General features: G+C 40.2%; 2 protein-coding genes across 2 annotated transcripts in view; one reads left to right on the top strand and one right to left on the bottom strand.

Annotated features, from left to right (window-relative positions):
- The window catches only part of LOC140227112 (ras-related protein Rab-35-like), a 38884-nt gene extending 25772 nt beyond the window's left edge, over positions 1 to 13112 (bottom strand). Inside the window, exon 1 of the mRNA XM_072307544.1 lies at positions 12976 to 13112. Within this exon, the coding sequence (XP_072163645.1) occupies positions 12976 to 13027 (52 nt within the window). The 5' untranslated portion in view covers positions 13028 to 13112. The remainder of the gene's footprint in view (positions 1 to 12975) is intronic.
- Positions 13113 to 17194: 4082 nt separating this feature from the next.
- On the top strand, positions 17195 to 23413 carry LOC140227111 (sn-1-specific diacylglycerol lipase ABHD11-like). The gene is made up of 6 exons (XM_072307543.1): positions 17195 to 17392; positions 17752 to 17902; positions 18909 to 19085; positions 19728 to 19916; positions 21901 to 22085; positions 22969 to 23413. The coding sequence occupies exons 1-6, from the start codon at positions 17259 to 17261 to the stop codon at positions 23108 to 23110; spliced, it is 978 nt and encodes a 325-aa protein (XP_072163644.1). The 5' UTR covers positions 17195 to 17258; the 3' UTR covers positions 23111 to 23413.
- Positions 23414 to 23668: the final 255 nt, after the last annotated feature.

Raw genomic sequence — 23668 nt, 5'->3', positions numbered from 1 at the left:
GACATTTTTTTAGTCTCCTCACCGAGTGTCTGTCCACTCTAAAAAGCAGACAACATTCCATACGAAAGCTGTGTCAAAAACTACATACGGTAACTGTCAAACACAGATCACATACAAGTGTAAAACTCACTAATCACATGCAAATGTACATGTATGTACGATTTTGTAGTAAACAAATGATATGCGTGCCATACAATACTTGTATTGTGGGAGTGAATAGTAGGTCAAGCAGAGTGTCAATCCCTAACTGTGTTTGAGCAACATCTTCAGATACAATATGTCTGTTACCATTCAGATATGTTTTTAGTAGCAAACATACCTAAACACCAAAAACTGAGCAAGACTCAACTAGAAAACACAACAGAATATCGTCTGGCCAGACTACAATTGAGAAGCTTATTTGGGGTTTCTAAACATGATTTGTCAGGTAAATTTGTGTGAAAATTTACATGAGAAGCATGAAATGTGTTTCTACACAAAAGTGTGTTTTACAAATTGAGTTCTTTCGCAAGTGGGTAACTCCTCGGGTTGTGCCAGGAATCTACCCCGTTTCTGGCCCAGAGCGATACTCAATTAGGAGTAATCAGGAAATCACTGATAACACATTGCTCAGGCCCTCTTTCTTGCCTCCTTCTCCTCTGTAAAGCTATCATGAGTAACATAACCTTACAGAAATATATCCATCACTGTAATGAGACCATTTGGAGCCGTTTCAACAAGAAAAGGAAATGTAATTTACTTGTACTGACAAGTACAGTATGACAGAATGGTAACATGCACGTTTCACTCTGTGGTACTGTATTGATTTAATAACCAAGCATGCAGATCATATTAGTACAAATAACGCACAGGTGAGAGTGCATTTAGTGGAAATGTAGCCCACTCGAGGGAATTATACTTGTACATTATACAATGGTGAAACATGCACAGGTGCAGCTGAGTGCATGTTGCATGACATTGTAAATACCTGCAAGTGAGCTGCATCTCCACTAATGTCACAAAATTAAAACAGAGCATTATTTGTTTAATACAAAGTGGGTCTTTAGTTGCATTAAACATTTTTCATCTACACATGTACATGTACCTTTGGGAGTATTACCATACCAGTCAGCTACAGTACATGTAGAACTTGCTTAAAAGCCAAAGAAATGTTCAAATCATCTGTTGCTACATGTACAACTGTACATGCTGCAACTGAAGACAGGCTTACATCCCATACATGTAAATGTACTTCAAAATAAAATTAACCTGTAATATGGCTGTATGCAGCTACTGTACAACGTACGTTGTACATATTTGCACATTGCCCATCAGAAGCCTTTTGATCAGGGGGGCATTTCATGAAGCAGTTTGGTTGGATATTTTTCTGGCAAACTGTTACAAGCTTCTGAAATCCTTGCATCTGACCGGCTGAGAGCAAATTTGTCCGACAACTTTGTCGGACAAAATGCTTCATGAACTGCCCCCCTGATTTCATATCATAAAGCAGGTCGGATGAACTGAGGACTTCAATGGATTCAATAATTAATGTCATGGAAACTCTCAGGGTCTGGTACTAACAACTACCCTCATCTATCATAACCACGATCAGGTGATAATCTCGACATGCCACATCAACGAATGTGTACTTTACCATACCTTACACAATGCATCAACAAACTCTGGGTATCTTGGGCATACCTTACATAACTTCTATATGTGCATATCATTGCAAATGCTGTAACCAATTACTTAATTAAGATGTACAGAATAATACTATCAACCAGTTACTGGTACTCCGCATAAAGTGAGAAGGTTACTGATGTACAGCATGCCATCACCATATCCTGTGCATTTTATAGGAAGAAGTAACACTTCATGAATACTGGTCCACGTTTATACAACTGTACGTCTGTGCATCGTATGAGCACCCCAACAAGGCTCACTGTCTGTGTAATATCTGTACTCATACATTGTAGTTGGACATCCATTCCATTCTACTTGTTCATCATGAAAACTGCCGAGTGTCCTCAACGTTCAAGTTTGCACCATGTGTAATTCAGTATCTCTCATTGAGTATCTCCGATACGTTTAAAGTGTAGTGTACAGCTACAGTTGTACATGTACAGTGTACGCTGTATCGTGTGCGTTGTCATGTGGTACATGTTTGTACAGCTATCCTATTCATGGTATTAAAGCTGCCTTATAGTGGCTTGTATGAGGTGCACTACTTCTGTTAACCAGCAAGGAGATTTTAGTAATCACCTGCAGATGTATACTACTACTATACAACGTACAATGCTCACAAGTTGCAGTACATTTTATGTCATCAAACACAGAGCATGTAGGGCCTCTGTGACATTAGAAAATAAATTAGAACATGCCTGTATAGATGTTTAAAAAAAATAATTCCATCAATCAATCTTTCAAACTGTCATGTCAGCCAAAGTTCATGTACAAATCATATGAAAGAGTACTGACCAGTGATTACATGACCATGCTGTCTTTGGAGGATCCATACACGTACAATGTAGGATGCCACATTACCAGTTCAGCAATTTTCAAACAGTTTTGGAATGTTTACTGTATTATTCTTCTTCAGTAGCCTATAGTACAAACTTGTATAGTATTTTCACTTCACCACTGTGTAGGCCTACAGTACCTGTAACTGTTCTTAATTTCATTAAAATTTCATTAAAAGTGCATCATTAGCCTATTCTCCTTTCTCTACTTTTCCTCTTAAACCAGCAGATTGCCAGGATTGTACATTATGCCCGGAAATGTGAGCTTGGATGTGGTCATGACCTTTGTTCTACCCAGGTGACTCATTCATTGTGGTCTCGCCCACCCACTGTCTCTTTACACCGACAGTGGGGTCGCTATTGATTACTATTTACTAATGGGAGTATACTGTCTGTGAGTACTGACACAGCTACTGTATTATAACAGAAAGTGGCGTGGAAATTATCGAGAGTGTGTGTTATGTGTACACATGCGTCTGCAGGTGCACCTACATGTAAGCTAAGCCCAGAATATAATCACGAACAAATTTTGACAAAATCCCTACTAAAATTCAAACCATGGTCACGTACATTGTACAAGTAGTATTGCACATCCTACAGTCTTATTGTATAACAGGGGGCACTCTCAATATCAGGTAACGTCAGTCAATTTCATTTACCATTTCTTTCCTCAAAAAAGGCAAAACTGGTAATGCAGTAACATGATACATGTACACTACATGTACATGTACATTATTAAATTATACAAACAAAACTGAAGCTTGATACTGAGAGGTCAGCCTTCACAAATGTAGGTACACTTGTAAATATCCTTATTTTAATAGTCTTTTTACCTTTGTGATACAGCTACATGTACAGTGTATATTTGTTGATAATTTTGTAAACCACTCTTTGCAAAGATAACCATAATAGTTTGTATGTTATACATAAAATACAATGTACATGTATACGATGTCACTATGCACATGACATGATGCTCTGCTGGGTCCATTTCAAAGTTCTCCAAACTGACTCCATAAAGACCTGAAGTAAAGTGCTACGGTGGCGCTCACGTCCAAGTTGTCACTCTGAACGTGTGTAGATGCAACAAGACGCATTTTAGATTGGTCTGCACGCCGCCAAACGCGTGCAGTTTTCTGGACGTGTATACAAACGCGTCTACACGCGTCTACACGTGTTTACAGTTCCGGCCGGGAATATGAACAATGTTTTCTTTCCAATAAGTAATGACTATTCATAGAAAATGAATGCTGCCATCTCATGGGCATAATTATGTAGCAGCAATAGAGAAATTACACGAGTACGAAGTAGGCGCCAGGGTTCTCGTCAGGAATTTTTTCACGCTTGTGGGCACTTATACGCGCTGTTCTGGGGGTGGGTACGGGTGGAAGCCTTCGCTAAGTGCTCAATACAACATAGATAAATCGCCGCTAAAAATGCCACTAAATGCGATATTTTCACGGAAATGTAATGAGCATTGTGAGGGGCATATTCTCACAGAAACAATGCAGAAATTCCATACCTTTTGTTGGCAGCAGTTCCTAAATAATACATGAAGGAGAAGTAGGTGCCGATGGTGAAGGTTCCGTTTTCTTTTAGGCCTTTCCTGTTTCACGATCACTGTTGCAATATAATTAGCCGTCTCTGCATCGCAACAACCCGCGCCGTGCATGCCGTGTACTAACTACTAGTAGTGTTTTTGCTTTCTCGCCGTCTGCTCGACCACGTGGTAGGTCTACTGCATGCAGATGCGCTAGAAGCGAGAACTTTTGGGACATCGTTGCACTTTCCTTTCTGGGTACTAGTACTGTATAATGCGGTAGTTTAGCCGTGACATCAAAGAGATCTCATACAAAAATGTACCTCCCTGATTACACGAGCGATGGTCATTATTCCTAAGGTTTGTTTAATCATAAAGTGAAACGATTCATTACTGAGTACTTCGAAGGTTTGTTAGTCGAAAACAACAACAACAGTTACAACACCAAAGGTCGGTATACTACAGATGAATGTTCAAAATAAACAAAACTGATTTCATTCGGAGATTAAATTTTTTCTTTATTATTTTCCCATCAACGAACCTTCAGAAAAGAATCTAGTACATCTATCATCGTGATTGTTTCGGAATAACAAACCTTCGGAGTAAGAAAACTGTAACCTTTTTGGGACCGTTGTTGTATTCCGAAATTATACTGGCAGAATGTTCAAACTGATTTCGTTTGGATATAACAGCCAATCGGGAAGCTGGATTTTTGTTGTTACATTGACAATTTAATACCATTCCAGCAAGAGTTGCCATCATATCAACTTTTTTTTTAAAGAAATGGGGCGCAGGTCATGCCCATAGTATACACGTTGTTACTGTAGAAATACAGGTACAGTAATGCACATAAAGTACATACAGTGTACGTGTATACTGAAGGTATACAAACGTACTACATGTATGATTACTTGAGAAAAAAACACATAACACATCCATTACATTCAGGATGCTAAATTTACAAGCGCTTGCCTGACTGCCCAAGACAAGTGCAACTAAAAGTCAGGCAAGTGTTTTGGAACAATGAGAAAAATGCTTGCCAAAACTGAGCAAGCAAAAAGGTTTGAAGCCACTTTTTTTCACTCCCCCCCCCCTTTCAAATCCACAAAGTCAACCATACAAGCCCAAAGATGATGACTGTTAAATGATGAAATGCACTTTGATTTCACTCCAGTAACTTGCCAACACAGATGTGAAGAAACCCCAATGCAATGTATCACCAACACTTGACTGAACCAATTCTGTCACTCAAATGCGTTTACACTTGTACGTACAGTATGTGAATCAATGCATGCTGTTTACTGAAATGATTGTGTTTTATCAAGCACTAGACTACACTGGAGTATAATACCAGTGATTTTCTGTATCATTTTCTTATATTTTGGGACTCTGTCTAGGACAAGTAAACTTCATATGTGTATTCGGTCAAGAGTTCTGCAACAACTTTAAAATCTGCTTGCCTGACAAGGCAAGAGGTACAAAAAAGTTATGTACAATGTACAGTTATGTGCACATGTATACCAGTAAGTATCTTTATAAGGTCCATAAAATTCTATTATGTAATGTATATTTACATACATTGTATGTACGAGTATGTAGCGATTTACTGTTTGTTATATGTACATAGTATGTACAAGTACACTGTACAATGTACATCTTGTACATGTATGCATGCCTTTTTGAAAGAAGTTTGTATACCAACTTGGTAAGGCTCAATGGGTTGATTACATGTAGGAATAAAGGCAGCATGACTGTATTGATGACAGACTGAATACCGTACAACAAGCTGATGATAGAGGCTCAGGTAGCCTGCATGTACAATGTACAGGATGAGTCAATTTCAGAAAGTGAAACTGTGCCAAAAATGCGATACATAATACAAACCTTTACTCCTCAATGTTTGCATATTGCTGTGTCAAAGCCATGTACAGTGTACGTGTACATTTGTACCAGTTACACAATATGAATCAGAAAAGAAATAATTTTCTGTGTTTTCCAGGGGATGCTTCTGAATACTAAATCACTTACTGATAGTCCTACATTATGTACATGTAATCCAAAAACTACTAATGAGAACAGTTCACAGATTACGCATACACTGTACTGTACATGTAGGTTTTGGTATTTAAATACAAAGGTAAGTGCCCAATGAAATTTTTGGCTTGAATAAATGTACAGAATTGAATAGTAGCCTAGCTTCTATTCAACCATTCTGAATACATGTGCAATCTATACGTACAGCTGTACATGTGCAGTTGTACATTGTACATATACTGTAGTTGAACCTGTCTTAGCGGCCACCTGTCTACAGTGACCGCCTGCTTATAGCGGCCGTACAGTGTATTATAGAACCTTATATAATATATCAATCATTACTCTTCATAAAATCAATTATAACTCTTCATAAAACAGGGCCCAAGTCTGGGATCTTTGCCTTTGTCTTTCATGAACAGAGATTGATACACCTTGGACTCCAGCTCTGCTTTAATGCTGGGTAAGGGGTGATATCATTAAAGCATTCCTGCTCCCTCACAGATATTATCAAAATAAATCTACAGTGTATGTACACTGTACATGTACATGTAGTGCCTGACCTACAATGTACAAGTTGTAGGCCTGACAGATGAATACACGCAGATGAAGAAATGGTAAAAAAAAAAATAATGATAATAATTTTATACTAACTCCAATACTGGTCTATCTAGAGTAAAACCACCAGTTTTCGGACCTTTTAAAAGCTTTTCTGTAATATTTGTTGAACTCAAATGTGCATACAAAATCATATCTATCATAATGTATGTTAAATACATATCAAACTGCTTTTTCTCTATGTTGATTTTGTTAAATACATCATAAAATTTCACAAAATCCCCAAATATTATCATCTTGATAATCCCCCAGAACCCGTCCGGCCTCTCCAGAATTCGGACGTGCGCTATGCAGGTTCAATGTCAATGCGTATGTAAAAGGCCGATGAAAAATGCACTGCGCCATACCTTGTTGGCACAAGGTTGCTTCTTCGTCTTCTTGGTTATTCTTCCTCCGGTATTCGGAGATCAGCGGTTATCTGCGTCAAGCTGTGAGGTACATTGTAATATCCAGGCATACAAGGCGAATTTTATTGAATGTATCGGAGGCAGTGGGTCGTAATGTTGGTAGAAAGAGAGGTACAGTGTAGGTATTGATAGAAAAGGGAACAAGATGCTAGTGGCAAGGATGGAGATGTCATTTGCAGTGAATGCCTGGGTAACCTTGTCAGGAGGGTTGGGTGCAAGGATGTGCTGAATGAAAGCAGCTCTATGGGTTTAAAGGACTGGACAGGAGGAAACAAAGTGGGCTGTGTTCTCTTCCTCAAAGCCACAGAGTCTACAGATGGAGGTGGAAGACTTGCCTATAGTCATCAGGTGGTATTGTGTTGGGTAGGTATCAGTTGCAAGCTGGGAGCGGAGTCTTGAGGTATTCTGGAGGTGTGGAGGCAGGGAAGCTGGAAACAGTCTATTAAAGAGATAGTAGGGGTTGGAAGGCTGACTACATTGTTTCCATAGAGCAAGGGAGTGCCTAGTTTCTATGGCATCACGAATCTCTGCATTGTGGTGCTCATGGATGGCCCAATGACACAGCCTTTTCCAGCTGGGGCAGTCAAAGCTGGAGGTGCCAGAGAGGAGAGGGGGTAAATTGAGCTTGGCAAGGAGCTGCTTTCAGTAGGGGATGGAGGGGGTGTTGCTTGCCAGTGCATGAAGGAGGATCCTGTGTTCAAATCTGTCTGAGGGCAGTGTGAATAGTTGTCCTATGGAAAGGACAGTAAGGAGATCAGCTTGAAGGGAGAGAGGAAGGATGCCTGTCAAAAGGAAGACAGCTTCATTCACAGCACTTTTGGGGAGGCCAAGGAGTTTCTTGAAAAGGAGAGCCTGTGCAGAGTCAAGCTTTTACCAAGATCGTTTGCTGAACTTCACTATGGCAATCCTGTATAACATTCTGGGGATACAGTACATGTATGCAGACCACAGCTTTGCAATGATGGGAGGCCAAAAGTTGTTCCGCAAGGCTGAGCCTCCAATGCGGGAAAATAGGGTGTTATATCCCTTTGTGATGATGTTAGGAGCCGGGTCTTGAGGTTCTGTTGATTACGTGATGCCTAGGTGAGGGTGTCGGTTAACTTCCTGAATTTGTTCATTGTTCAGATGTCAGGTGTGTGTATTGTTGCATTTGTGGCAGAAGACTAGTATAGGATGGCACTCTTCAATGGGTTGATCTTGTATTTCTACTCTCGGTGGTAGCAAAGGTGTGGGTGATGCTAAGCATCCTTTGCAGCTCCTACATGTACGCTGATGAAGCAATCAGGGCAACATCGTCTGCCAAGACAATTACTCCAGCGTACAGATTATGAAAGCGGCAGCCCAGGTCTTCAGCTCTCAGCATCTTTAGAAGCCCATCTATGAAGACGTTGTAGAGGAGAGGGGAGAGGATTCCTCCTTGCCGAACTCCTTTCTGCAGTGAGAAAGCGGAGCTGACATCACCTTTCCATAAGACTCGACTAGCTGTTCCTTTGTACACTTCTGTGAGAGTGCTTTGAGCTTCAGAAGGGATTGGTGTGGTGGAGAGCTTCTGGGACGTTGTGGCACCCGTTGGTGTCCGAATTCTAGCGAGTTGGCAGTTGCATCAACCCCTCAAAGTCACTGCATCAACACGTACAGAGATTTTGTTTTTCTTTTGTGTTTTTGAGGATACCATCACGCTCTGAGCTTGCAATAAGTGTAAAATCTAGCAGGTCAGTGTATTAACTCAATTTTTAGCACTTTTTTTGCAAACCCGATTCTTGACATGGGACTTAATTCACGCGTGCTTTGAAAAAGTTATGGCGATTCTGCGTTTTTGATGGCGAAATTTGGGATTTTAGATGGATTTTTAGAAGTGTCTATAAAGGCACTTTCCTGTTGCTTGTTGTGAACAATAGTGCCAGTGTGTGTGTGTGATATGCATGTGTTGAGACAATAGGATTTGCTGGAATGTGATAAGTGATACTGATAGGAGTCAGCAATCTGGAGGCCGGCCCAAAACTGGGGGTTTTAACTTTTATACTCTAGCATAGGTTCTACACAGTATTTCTTGAGCACTCACCACTAATGCTATATATGTAATACCGTAGAGTAACTACGTAGTTGCCACTTGCGTGTATTTCCTATGCACACCCGAGTTGGCGAACTAACGATAGGCACTGAGCTGAATTAGGTCGCCGCCCATAGCGCGTCACATATTATTAGCGCGTGTCTAGGTTATAATACACACACTTCGTGTAATCAATGTATAATGCATTGTGTATCATCGCATTTGAAAAACTTTGTTATCTGCCACCCGAAGATATCCATTAGAAATCAAAAACATTCTTGCATTAAAAATGGTTTTGTGACCTGTTACATGTCATAAGGGAAAATACATTTGGATTAGAGTAAAAGTGGCGGTTTGCGGCCGCATAAGGGCTTTTCCACTCTGAAACGCAAACTTGCTAAGTGCTTTAACCCAGGTTATATCACAGCGGTTGACCACTTACCAGTTTACAATATTGTGAAAATCGCAACACCAATGTCCATCGCGATAGTAAAAAAAGACCACGGCCGCGATCTGGTACAGCGTCCGCTGGTTTGCGACCGTGGTAGTCTGGTTTGCGGCCCAATGTACAATTCCTATGCGATACGCGTGTGCTCCGCGATCTTCTGCTGAATGCCTTCATTTTGGCTCGCGAACGTTGCGTAAGCGCCAAGTCCCATTGCAAAAGCACATGAAAAGGGCTCGCGCACTTGCACTGACCGCGAACAGGCATGGCGGTGTTATTGTTGTCTTTCTCATGCTTTTCCTATTTTTTCGGTCGTAGCATCCACTTGCAGAAAAAAATGGCGGCCCACATCGGCTCGCGATTTCTACGTGAGGACATGTATTCAAAATCCGCAAACATCGGGAGAACGACAAAATATCCAGTTTCTTAGACCCTTAATCCTTGACTGTGATGTTAAGAAGTACCGAAAATAAAGTTTTTGATGCGAGATGTCATCATTTAAGTGAGAAAATTTCATTTTTGTTGGGGATTTTTTCCATGTTATCGGTTGGTTTTTGTAGAATGATAGTATGTTAGTGAATGTGAGGTATACATGTATAAAGTGTGTGGCTGTGTTCAGCGTTATATTACCAAATATGCTGTACAATGTAGTGGCCGCAAACTGCCGGACGGCCGTAAACTGGAACAATTACTCTACATTTATTTGTGTTTTTATGGAGGAAAAAGATGAATTAGGAATGTTTTTTGAGAGCGATGAAAATCCGTCACCCCAGCTGATCTCCAATCGCGGCACGCGTCACATGCGATGTGAATGTCTGGCGATTTTTATTTAAAATCTAGGTAGAAATGTAGCTAGGTAGATCTGGAGACCTTCTAACGGTTAGGCCTAGTTCTAATCGATGTTAGATCCACTAGAGTAAAATATCCCGTTTGCGGCAGTTTAAGCATTGTTAAGAGTTTTTCCAACTTGTAAACAAATCAGGCAAAATATTTTCAACCATTTCATATATCATAGACAAGATTATTCATTAACGCAATTGTTTTCATGAAAGAAATTTACCATTGACCAACGCAGTTTTCATGATTTACCAGGGCAAAAGCCGGCACAATTTTCGCCGATAAGGGCGATATGCGACGTAGTATTTCTGCTTGTGGCACGATGTACAATCCCTATGCAATACGCGCGTGCTCCGCGATCTTTAGCTGAACGCCTTCACATGTCTCGCGAACATTGCGTAAGCACCAATTCCCATTGGGAAAGCACGTGAAAATAGCGTGCACACATGCATTGGCCGCAAACAAGATCGCACTTCTGGCGGTGTTGTTGATGTCTTTCTCGTGTTTTTCTCATTTTTTTCGATGGTAACATCCACTTTCTGAAAAAAATGGCGGCCAACATCGGCTCGCGAAAATTCTACTTTACGTGAGGATATGTTTTCAAAATCCATGAACATCGAGAAAACGAAAAAAAATCCAGTTTCTTGGACCATTGCTTCTTACCTGTTATGTTAAGAAGGGGTCGGGCTAACTCGGCCCACGGGACATCTCGTCCCACCCGTCGAGGGTGGGCCGAGTTGTCCCACCCGTTGGTATCGATAGTGATCGTGAGCGCTCGTCTGTCTTTGAGTTTATTTCGTCTTTATGACGTCTTTTCTAACCGTAATTTTCATGGAATTGTGCTCAGTGGTTTCTGTAAAGAATATTTGCCAACTTTTGGGGGATACAACGACGTAAAAATGAAATTTCAGACGTTTTTATCGCGGTTCGCGATCCCCATAGGTTCACGTTCATTTCGCGCGGTGGGCTAACTCGGCCCAGCTAAGTTTTAGCTGTTGTTTTGTCAGTAAATCTCTGTAAAAATATCAATTTTATCATGTATGAAGGTGTATTCAGGGTTCCTTCAACTAATTTCATCTTCGAGGGAATTTAATTTTGCACATGTTTGGTGAAATGTGGGATATTTGTTCGCATGATTTCATCTTTGCCGTATCCGCACCGCACCGGTCTCGCCACCAGCAGCTCGCTCACGCATCACTGTGGCAGAGCTGAGCAGCGCCATGCCCATGCCCACTCTACTGCATAGAATTTAGTACTCACGCGAGAAAATTGGGAAGTGCAGCAAATGACGCCTTTTCCTCCAATTTCAACCACCGCCCGTATCCGTAGCGACGTTTACGGAGTGGCTGGCTGCTCCCTCTGTGCCGTTCGCGCGGGTGCCCCGCGCCGCCCCGTGCCTCGCCGAGAGGAGTGGGCATGGCCATGGCGCTGCTCAGCTCTGCCACAGTGATGCGTGAGCGAGCTGCTGGTAGCGAGACCGGTGCGGTGCGGATACGGCAAAGATGAAATCATGCGAACAAATATCCAACATTTCACCAAACATGTGCAAAATTAAATTCCCTCGAAGATGAAATTAGTTGAAGGAACCCTGAATACACCTTCATACATGATAAAATTGATATTTTTACGGAGATTTACTGACAAAACAACAGCTAAAACTTAGCTGGGCCGAGTTAGCCCACCGCGCGAAATGAACGTGAACCTATGGGGATCGCGAACCGCGATAAAAACGTCTGAAATTTCATTTTTACGTCGTTGTATCCCCCAAAGGTTGGCAAATATTCTTTACAGAAACCACTGAGCACAATTCCATAAAAGTTACGGTTAAAAAAGACGTCACAAAGACAAAATAACCTCAAACACAGACAAGCGCTCACGATCACTATCGATACCAACGGGTGGGACAACTCGGCCCACCCTCGACGGGTGGGACGAGTTGTCCCGTGGGCCGAGTTAGCCCGGATCCGTTAAGAAGTACCGAAAATTTCATTTTGGATGCGATATGTTGTCATTTAGGTGAGAAAATTTTACTTTCGTCAGAGATCGTGCCCATTTTATCGGTTGGTTTTTGTTGATTGCTAGTGTGTTAGTATATGATGGGTAGTGTGCATGTAACAGTGCAATGCTGTGTTTAGCTATATATTTACCGTGTATGTTGTGCCTGCCGCGAACGGCTGCACGGCCGCTTACTGACGCAGCTAGTCTAGTAAAAGTAAAACTAAAGTTTACACCTGCACCCGGCACCCTTTGAACAATAACATAATTTACATTGTGCACCTTGTAGATATGATTCTTCTTAGGTATTATTCTAGTTGAACAAAAATTTCAGAATAGCTTAAGAAATGTCCGAAAACTGGTGGTTTTACTCAGGCGGCATCTATAGAGATCTACAATGTACATTTCTCTATCTTATATCATGGATTACTGACACAATTTGTAACACCTGGGACTACACGATGCCGGCCTACGCCTAGCTAACACACGATGACAGCCGTAATCTCACTCCACTACTCATGATCATTTATCGTTCGTGTTTCACAACTTACCACTATCCCCTATGATTAGGAGTTTGAATAAGTGGTCATACTCCCTGGCCATCGTGTGGTTTATCCGTTTTATCCTTCCAAACTGTAATAAATTCGTGTATTTAGACCGTCCTGTCAACAAACTTGATTCGACTCCGGAAACACGAACACACGAAATGATATGGAAAATCGCCCCTCCTAAAGCTATGACGTCACATGAATAACATGCCTAATCGTACGAACGCACAGTTTTCATATGGGACATGCGATGCAGATTTGTGTGTGACATTCATAATATACATGCATGTGTAGTGCACGTACGACGTGTGTGTGTGTGTGTGTTTGTATGTATGTGTGTGTGCGTAAGTACCTCCTTGGTAGTAAGTTGGTGACTGCTTGCCCGGAGAGTTGGCGCGGCGCGCCTTTGGTGGTTTTTCGATGGAGAAAATGGGGATTGCATAATGCATGCATGTCCTACGTACGTACTCAGTACTTTCAGCGCGAGCGCAGCGGAGCACTAGGCATCGATGGTGGGGTAGCAGCCGGTGCAGTGGGCGAGACGTGCGTGGTGGGACGGTAGTACTAGTACACAGTAGGGCAGCACTTTACGTTTAAAGCACGGCCAAGTTCAAAACGGAAGGTAGGTAAGCAGGCCTCACTATTTGTCAGCAAAATCCAGTGTGTCTGGGTTGTGAGGGACTGATAGAATATTTTATCATTATTTTCATGATCACAAACGTCAAATGCGTACAAATTATATTCGTACACATAACTACAACAATGGCAATGCAATGCCAATAAAAGAGCAATGCAATGCCAATGCCAAGGCATGGGAACGCTCTGGATCCGGGCCGGATTCTCTTGCCTATTCACAGCGACAGGGCTGAACCGGGCTGTGTAAATTTTATACAACAAAATACTTATTAATTATTCTATGCTTATTTTCTTATTTGTTGTCATGTTTGAACATTTTATAGCCTATATTACATATCTAATATTAATAAATTTAATAATGATAATAATAATAATAACAAGAAAAGCACTCCGAGAGCGCAGACCTCCGCCAAGCATGCAGCTCATTTCCACCACTGATCTTGTTCTTCCATGTATAGAGATATCAGTGATTTCCACCCATATGTACTAATGGCAGTGCAGTGTGTGCTGAAAGTCGCCCGATTTCCCAATATGCAATATAGAAGCCTTGTTACGTCATAAACCCTCGGCTGGACGGCGGGCCTCGCCCTAGCAGAAACTAGAGCATGCACAGTGCGCATGCAAACCTCAAATGTGCGCAGCCGGCTGAACCCCGAGTCCTATTGTTCATTGACCCTACCTGTCAAAATGTCAAAAATCCTTCATAAATTCCTCCAAAATTCTCGGATCACTACCAAAATTTAATCGTTGGTTACTTGTGTCATTTTCTACCTTTCCTGTAAATTTCATCCAAATCCAGTAACTACTTCTCGAGTTATTTTGCACACGGACAAACTATTAAACTGACTACCAAACGACAACATAACCCCCTCCCTTGGCGGAGGTGATAACAACAACAATAATAACTAGAAAAGCACTCGAGAGCGCAGACCTCCGCCAAGCATGCAGCTTATTTCCACCACTGATCTTGTTCTTCCATAGAGATATTATACGTACACACAATCGGTGCTGAAAGTCGCCCGATTTCCCAATATAGAAACCTTTGTACGTCATAAACCCTCAGCTGCACGGCACGCCTCGTCCCAGCAGAAACTAGAACAAGCACTTTAGTGCGCGCAGGCAAGCCTCAAAAAGGCGCAGCCTGAACTCGCAAGTTCATTGACCTTACCTGCCAAAAGATAAAAAATCCTTCATAGATTCCAAAAAAAAATTCTTGGATCATTACCAAAAGTTAATTGTTTGTTACTTGTGTCATTCTCAACCTTTCCTGCAAGTTTCATCCCAATCCGTTACTTTTTGAGTTATTTTGCACACGGACAAACTAACTAACAAACAAACAAACCAACGGTAACGAAAACATAACCTCCTCCCTCGGCAGAGGTAATAATAATCGGCTCCCTAATAAAATTCAAATAATGGTGATATAGTCCACAGGTTCACCTTTTGGCAAAAGGTGAACCTGATGTGCACTATATTACCATTATTTGAATTTTATTATTATTATCATTATTATTGTTATTATTATTGTTGTTATTATTATTGTTATTGCTATTATTATTATTATTATTATTATTATTATTATTATTATTATTATTATTATTGTTATTATTATTATACCTTATACCTTAAACCTTATACAGTAAGTTTAGGTGGCTGTAGGGTTTATTGTAGCTTACACAGGGCAGGGTTGGTTTGTAGGGTTTAAAGCGGTTAGTGGTAGGGTAACTTTGAGTCCTAGGTTTTAGTGGGGAGTACAAGTCATATGGGAACTCTTTCCATTGGACTTACTGCTCAGCCACCACCTTTTGATTAAATACAGTGTGTCTATATCTTAGGAAATATCCCTCAGTTTCACCATAATTTCATTTCCCCAATGCAGAAAATCCTGCAACTCCTATCGCGGGCTTGAATTGTTGACATGCATCTTACACACTGAAGTCTTGGTGACAAACGCAGGGGACATGCATGCTCATCGTTTTAACCGACCGCCTCTTCTCCATTGCTGATAGAGCACGTAAATCTAGTAATGGCAAATACGTATTAAACATCAATATTGTTTATAAACTTATGAGGATTTTCTTGAATTCTTTTTCCTCCTGTTTCCTCATATTTAAAATTTGCCTGTACCCTCATTTCCTGATTAACGGGTACCGTATGTATTTATGTTCAAATATTCCAGCTATTGCATCCTGTTCCATGCCTACTTCTGATTTTACCCAGAAGAAAGCCATTGTGCAAATATGGTCAGTCTGAATAGGTGGTCGATGAGTGATAGACTTACCATACTAGTTAAACAGTTAAGCAGTCGGAAAGTGCTGTATAGAAATCTAGAATGTTCTGGTAACATAAGAATTCATTCAAAACATTTACTTTTAATTCAGCAAAATTCCACGTCATCGTGTGAGGTGATGACAATATCACCACTTCATTCACTTGCAATAGTTGCATACATATATCTGTGACTATATTAACTTTGAAATACAAACTTTTCAGCCCTTGACTTTTCTTGTTTTATGTATGGTATTGAATTGTGCATCTTCCATTCTGTGTGAATAATGTATAAAAGTCAGCGAGAAAATGGAATGCCATTAGGCCTATTGATACGCTTTTTAACTCTCTTTCCAAGAATCTGATCAGAATTATGGCAGTGTCAAATACAGTACCGGTAGCTGCTGCTTGATACTTGTTGAGCTGATCCCTTTGTCAGCTCTCAGTGGTCACTCTACTGGCGTGGTGCGGGGTTGCAAGGTTCTCCCTTTCTGTGCCAGGGAGTTTGGAGAGTGTATATGGGGGTTTCTGTGCCGGTTTGTACTGAAAGCACACAAAGGGTTAAGGTAGGGCTGCCAACCTTGAGTGAGAGTTGGATGAGACTGGATGATCTCACAAATACTGATCAATGATTGTTACTGTGATGATCAGCATTTACATTATATAGTATTCAATTATAAGTGGTAGCAGTAGTAGCACACATTCAGCTATGCACCATTCTTATCGATATTGTCTTTGTTCTGGTTTAGTCCTTAGGAACATTTGTCTGTTTATTTATTCATTTATTTATTTATTTATTTATTTATTTATTTATTTATTTATTTATTTATTTATTTATTTATTTATTTATTTATTTATTTATTTATTTATTTAAATTCATTCATTCATTTATTAATGGTTTAAAAGACAACTACCATGATAGCTCACAAGCCTGATTGAAATATGGGAAATGTTCAGATTTCTTCCTGAATATTTACAATTCATTATCTTGATGCCTGTAGAAAATGTTCAGTTTTAAAGTCCCTTGATGGCTGTTTGTGTTGGTAACAAGCATTTCATTTCAAGAGAAAATGGCTTTATTATTGGTGTTAATTGTGCTTATCTGTAGGTATATCAATATCATCACGTGTGTATTTGATACTGCAGTCCAGCATAATTATTTAAAGTCTGAATATATGAAACATTGTAGATGGCCCTCATCCCATACCAGTACTTTGGAAATCTATCAATGGAATGTACCCCAACCTCCATCTACTTGTAATTGTCCGAGCTGAAAGACTGGGTATTCCATTGCCTCCTTGTTCTACAGACAGACTGTCAAGCCCCTTCAATTGGCTCCAATCTTCACACACCACTTCATCAGCTGATTACAGTAACTCATCATGAGTGCCGTGCTCGTGAGGCAGCTGAATCGGGTTCTCCAGTCAATACAAGTCGGGAGCTGCCAGTGCACATGCCATCATACCAGGCATTCTACACTGGCATTGCAGAGTCACAGACACCTCTCTATATCAAGGTTGGACCACTGTCTTATACAAATTTAAGCATTAATGTAAAAAGAACAAAAATATTGAATATTTATTATAATAATGATAATAATCACTTCTTAATAATACCATAAGATAGTCTCTATGCATGTATATCTCTGCTTTTGACTTCACATTATCAATAGCTTGGAGTGTCTTTCTTTTCCAATTTTCAACTGAGATTTTTTAAATGTTTAAAGTTTTGCATATCATTGTTCTAGAGATAAAAGAAACTACAAAGTCATCATTTAATTCTTTAAAAACATGATCAGTCCTCTCCTGTATAATCGATTGTCATTCTACACAAAGTTATGCATCTTTAATTCACCCTGTTCTCCTTTTCCCTTAGGACCAGTGTGAGTTTATCATATGACGTCTTTGAATCTAAGCAGCCAAATGAGGGTGCAGCTTTTCCCATTGTTATTCTCCATGGTGTTCTTGGATCCAAGAAGAACTGGGAGTCTCTGGCAAAAAGAATGGCAACAGAGTTATCCAGAAGGGTAAGGCTTGGATACTATGAATGCCCAGATTGTAACACAGTGATGAATACATTGTCAGGGGTACCAGGTATTTTGGTTGCATGTTTTGTGCTGTTGCTTGATAGATGTGTGTGCTTGTATTATGAAAAGTTATTCCAGTTATTACACTAAATACATCCATTGGTAAACACTGGTTGTCAGTGTCTTTCATTCATCTATCTCAAGTTAGTTGATAAATCAAAAGAGAGAGGTAGAGTTAAGTCACAAATCTGATGCCATTTTTAATGTACAATGTACACCACTACACAAATATGGGTACAGGTATATATGCTACTGAAGGTACCAGTAAACTGCTCTAGGTAAATAAACATGTAATTTATTTATTTCGTGGAAGAGAATATGAACAACAATGATTATGAAACGTCTCAAATCATTTTTACTCCGAAATATTGTTTTCCTCTTCTTTTCAAAACTTGACAAGCCTAAAACTTTATCACTAGTGTGTCTGTCAGTGTTAACAGATATTTTTTAATTGGAATTGATAAGTAATTTACAAGTAAATACATGTATGTAGAACTGTACATGACAAGTGTGTAAATTGCACATTGTTCTTTAGGTTACCCAACCAGCCGTTTGTCCATGTAATGGATTGTTGAATGGAAGGCATGTCATCCACTATAAGTTAACCCCCTGCTGCAGTGGATTCCTAGCATGAGGGGAGGTACATAGGTATGTTGGGAACTTGAGTATGAGTATTTAGCACAGGAACAAAACACTTGGCCAAGTGGTGGATAGCATATTCAGTCCTAATGTAATTAGTCTATGTTTTAAGTGAACAGCCATTGGTCTTCCATTACAGAAATACCTAACTCCTTTTAATGTATACCTAAGTAATTAAAAATAAAACTTTAACCTGTTGTGCCTGAGATGTTGTACTTCCTCATCATGAAGGGTTGAAGCATGACAAGCCCCATTCATATGAGCTATTTTTGAAATTTGCAAATATTTTTTTCGTATGTTTGTGCAGGTTGTGACTGTGGATGCCCGTAACCATGGTCAGAGCGAACACTCTCCTGTCATGAGCTACGAGGCCATGGCAGATGACGTTGACCAGCTCCTGAGGTGTGAACTTGGGACTGACCGGTGCGACTTGCTTGGGCACAGCATGGGTGGTCGAACAGGAATAAGTCTGGCACTGTCACGGGTGTGTTCCCTGTCTATGTTGTGCACTGACTTCAAAGAGAATATAAATCAAGGCTGCCATCAACTATGTGACCCCTGCATATGATGGCAGACTCTTGCTTTTTTTGTTGTATCATTGACTTCTTTAATTTCATTGTATTTGTTCAAATACTTTAAAGATTATATTGATTATAGATTGCCAAATACATGCTTTGCTAGTTAATTTTTGTGGAAAATTGCAGAAATAAAATCAAATTGGACTGAAGCTCTTCTACGTGCTTGAACATTGGGTGGCATTTTACTGTATGGACAAATATAAAAAGTCACTTTACAGTGTACATAGATGTTTTTAATAGATTGGTTTACCAATGTATTTAGATACTGTGCCTATAAGCTGTGCAAAGTTTATTGATGTGAATCACGTAGCTCACCTGAGGTTTACCCCAGTCATGGCTTACATAAAAATAGCCAATAATTGTACAAAATCTTGCAATAATGGAATGTGATTTTAGATCAAAGGATGTCCCTTGGCAGGTAAGTGAGAAATATCCATTCATGAGTGAATATGCCTGTTCATCATTATGGCATTATTTACACAATAAAACTACGAAGCAGTAGTTTATTCTTAAATTTAACTGTGGGCAGCAATTCTTTATATTTACAGCCAAATCTAATCAACAAGCTCATTGTGGTCGATGTTACTCACAATGCCCCAACTCAGTCCGTCAGTGATACGTCCCAAGCGATAGGATTTATCCAGCTGATGAAGGACATGCCGCTCGGCCATCTTGGTTCCCAGACACTCTCAAGAGCCAAGAGGGAGGTGGGCAAGCAGATGGCAGAGGCAGTGCCGGTATGTTTAAAACTTTGTGTCCATACTTCCAATATGGGTTCTTGGGTGGGAGATTGCAATCTTCACATGATCTTCTGTGTACCTGTGTACAATGCAGTCAACCTAAAATTTACACACAGTCTACACAGTGTGGCTTCTTGGATCTCGATGCAGTTGAGAGTGATGTCAAAACATGTCACAGGAAAGATCAATGATTAGTTGAATCAAGAAACTGGAAAACAAACTCACTGTTGCGACGTTTCGCCAATTATCAGTTGGCTTCTTTGGGCGAATGATGCTCCCAATGATGGAATGGCCCTTAAATAGTGCGAGATTGTGCAGAGCTTGGGATTTTGCGAACGGCCCGGTCCCACGCGTGTGATAAATGGAAACGGAGACCTCCTCTCTTGTTAAGTGTAGGTCTCTCCACACGTTCCCAGATGGCTTCCTTAACGCCCCTCTCAAACCACTTGGATTCTCTATCCAGGATGATCACTTCATTGGTGTTAAAAGAGTGTTTGCTAGAGTATATGTGTGTGTATACTGCTGAATCCGGGATGCTCTCTGAGCTGCTGGGTCTTCGGTGTTGGTTCATGCAAGCTTTCAGTGATTGTTTGGTCTCTCCTATGTAGAAATCGTGGCAATTCTCCTGGGAACATCGAATGCCATAGACTAAGTTTCTCTGCTTTTTTTTTTTTTTGCGACTCGGTCCTTAACATGTACTGATCTCTGCCTTAATGTGTTGTGGGACTTGAAAGCAGTTGTGATGCCCTGTTTCTGGAAAAGCCTCAGGAAAAGAGGATAGTAGTGATGCCCTGTTTGCCTCTTTAGGTACTCCATGTGTGGAAAATAAGCATGGGATTTTAAGACAGAGTTTTGGAGATGTTTATTAGCTAAATATTTTGGCAGTAAAAAGTGTACTGACTTGGTGCAGAGAGGTAGGCAGGCAACTTTTCAAGTGGGGGCAATTGCAGAAGTGGAAAACATCGGCCCTTAAAGAATGACAGGGATGGGGTCTCTTCAGTGCTGTGTTTAGAGTAATGCTTCAATCAATGACACATTGTATACCTCATTAATCGAGCTCATAGGGTATTGCATAGACAAAATGAAAGAAAAGAAAGGACAAGATTAGTAAGATTTTGGTTACATTATTGGGTATTATGGAATTAATGGATAACATGTTCTTTGTGCACATTTTTACCCAACAGAGTTAGACATCACACTTGATATCCATTACAAGCTGAAAACATTGACAGTTTGGAAACTACTAAAATTAGTCCTGACTGATCAGTTTTTGCTTTCTAGTGTCGAGAAAGGAGAGTGTCATGTCAGGGAAAAAAGGCCTTGATTTGGAAACTAACCCGAGAGGACATAATGTGAAGAAATGGGATATCCAAATTCATAGCTTCTGTTAAAACACAAGGAAGAAATGCCCATCTCACCTTGTTAATTGTACTCAGAGCTTACTGTAGGTGTTCTCGCCCTACTTTTTATAGATTTTCTTCATGTTATTGATGGTTTATCATCTTTGAGTAATCATCCTTTCAGGAGGCATATTGCCAAATTTTCTTGTTTGTTTTTTTTTTTCCCCAAAAATGTACAGTATACAAGTGATGCACAGGACAGAGTGGACCAGTGAGAATTGGATGCATGAGTTTAACTTTGGAACTCTTTAAACCTACGACCACGGCGAGTGGGTTTTATCCAATTCTCGTTGATCCACGAAACAGGCCTGTACGTCATTTGTTTTATAGAATGGGCCCGTAAATTTACGAAGTTCAACCTTTTTTCCCTGTCATGCGTCCAGGACATCTACAACACTGGTACGAGGCTTGAGCCATGTGTTTGGATTTCACTGGATGCATGGCTTAGTGGGGATCAGTAAGAATCAGTGCATGATAGTTGACCCATCAGATTGCAGAGATTCTAAAGCCAATTTTGTAATACCAGTAACTGCAATAAGTTGACACCTCTTGTTCATACTTGTTCCACTGTAAATTCCCAGGATGACATGCTTCGTGCATTCTTCCTGACCAACCTGACCAAGGAGGATGGGGAGGTGAAGTGGAGGGTCAACCTGGATGCCCTCATAGCTAACTGGACTCACCTGACACATCTGCAGGTTCCACCGGGAGCTCAGTTTACTGGGGAAACACTCTTTGTCAGTGGTGAAAACTCCAACTATGTGAGGTGAGTGCTCACCTGAACACAACTCAATTGTCTATCATCTTGTTGTGATTGTGCATCTGCCACTGTGCAACATCCACATCCATTGAGAATATGTGCCAAGAGTGTGTGGTGTGAGAATGAAAATACTTAATTATTGGTGCTCATTTACATCAAAGGACAATTTGTGTATCAGTTGCAATGAAAACAACACTTTGCAAGAATTCATTAATTGGAAAAAATGCTTGTCGACGAACACTGTGGTTTAATTTTCTCGACTTCATTATGTTATGCACAGCTACATTGGAAGTACAGTCCGTGTGTGATTGTGTCAAATGGTCAAATGTGTGTTTCTCTCATATAGACAATGACAATTTTCATCATCAAGTATGTGTTGTGTGTGACTCTGTGTGTGTGAAAAAATGCCTCAGCACCCAGGGGCTCAGTGCATGTAATAGCCTGCTGTAGTCAAGTGGTTAATGGGACTGCACTGTAATCATTTTTTATGTCAATGTCATTTGGAACTTTTTTGCCTTTTCACTGAGGAGAAATGAAGTGGAAATGCAGCTGAACATTTCAAAAGTTTCAAAATGACTCTGGTCTTTGTGGAGTCAAGCCATTTCTCAAACATATGAGAAATGCAGCTCAGCTATGTTGATGCCATTGCAAATCCAACACAAGTCAAGTCTTCCCAAATTGATGCCTTCTTATTTCTCTGGCTTACAAACCAAAATATAAACTCATCTGTTTAACAAATGGAGGTGACCAAGACAAAAAGGAAAGTGTTGATTCTGGAAAGGATGTTGACAAAGCTGATCTTACTCTCAGCTTGTCAATACATTTATTTACTTACAAGACTTGTCGCTTAGCTCACCTATCTGTTTCTCTTTTTCTCTCCCCGCCACAGATCAGAAGACCACCCTGGGATACAGGCCATTTTTCCAAATGTCACATTTTCAGCCATAGAGGGCGCTGGACACTGGGTGCATTCAGAGAAACCAGCAGAGTTCTTAAAAGTAGTGTTGCAGTTTCTTGCCACAACGTCATGACACCATCGTGGCTTGACAGCATAATGTTCAACATTGTGTCTAGGTTAAAACATTGACCTCAATATTATAATGTCCCCTATATATGGTAATAATTATAGGGAGCTGGTAGAAGGTTTTGTATTGACTTTTGCGTCAATTGTCTATTAGTTATATATTATGCAATACAGTGAATGGCACAAAGTATATTTGATAGATATCTCGTAGTATATGATGCAGCTTAAATGCAATAGGACATCCTCAAGGTGCTGCTAGTAAACAGGTTCTTTGCGGTGTATATTGAATGCCCAGGCAAAGTTGTGAAGAAAACAGCTACATGTATATCGCTGTTTGGGGCAACAAAACCTTTTATCTCAAAAAATTTCAAATGTTCAGGAGACAAAAACAAAACAAAACAAAAACAAAACAAAACAAAAACAAAACAAAACAAAAAACCAACAACAACATAGCTGTCAAAGCACTGTAGCAAATGGGAATGCCATTCTTTTGACATGCCATGATGGCTTCATTTTTGGGGTAAGACAACTAGGATTTGGATATGACATCACTTAGTGATTATCT

The sequence above is a fragment of the Diadema setosum genome, chromosome 4, assembly GCF_964275005.1.
Source record: "Diadema setosum chromosome 4, eeDiaSeto1, whole genome shotgun sequence".
Taxonomy (NCBI): Eukaryota; Metazoa; Echinodermata; class Echinoidea; order Diadematoida; family Diadematidae; genus Diadema; species Diadema setosum.
This window is presented reverse-complemented; position numbering and strand designations above follow the sequence as displayed.

What these genes read in the sequence shown, in the direction of transcription:
- LOC140227111 (XM_072307543.1), top strand. Translation starts at nt 17,259, where the DNA reads ATGAGTGCCGTGCTCGTGAGGCAGCTGAATCGGGTTCTCCAGTCAATA. An exon ending in CAACAGAGTTATCCAGAAGG is followed by an intron (nt 17,903 to 18,908) that starts GTAAGGCTTGGA and finishes ATGTTTGTGCAG; the next exon opens with GTTGTGACTGTGGATGCCCG. An exon ending in TAAGTCTGGCACTGTCACGG is followed by an intron (nt 19,086 to 19,727) that starts GTGTGTTCCCTG and finishes TTATATTTACAG; the next exon opens with CCAAATCTAATCAACAAGCT.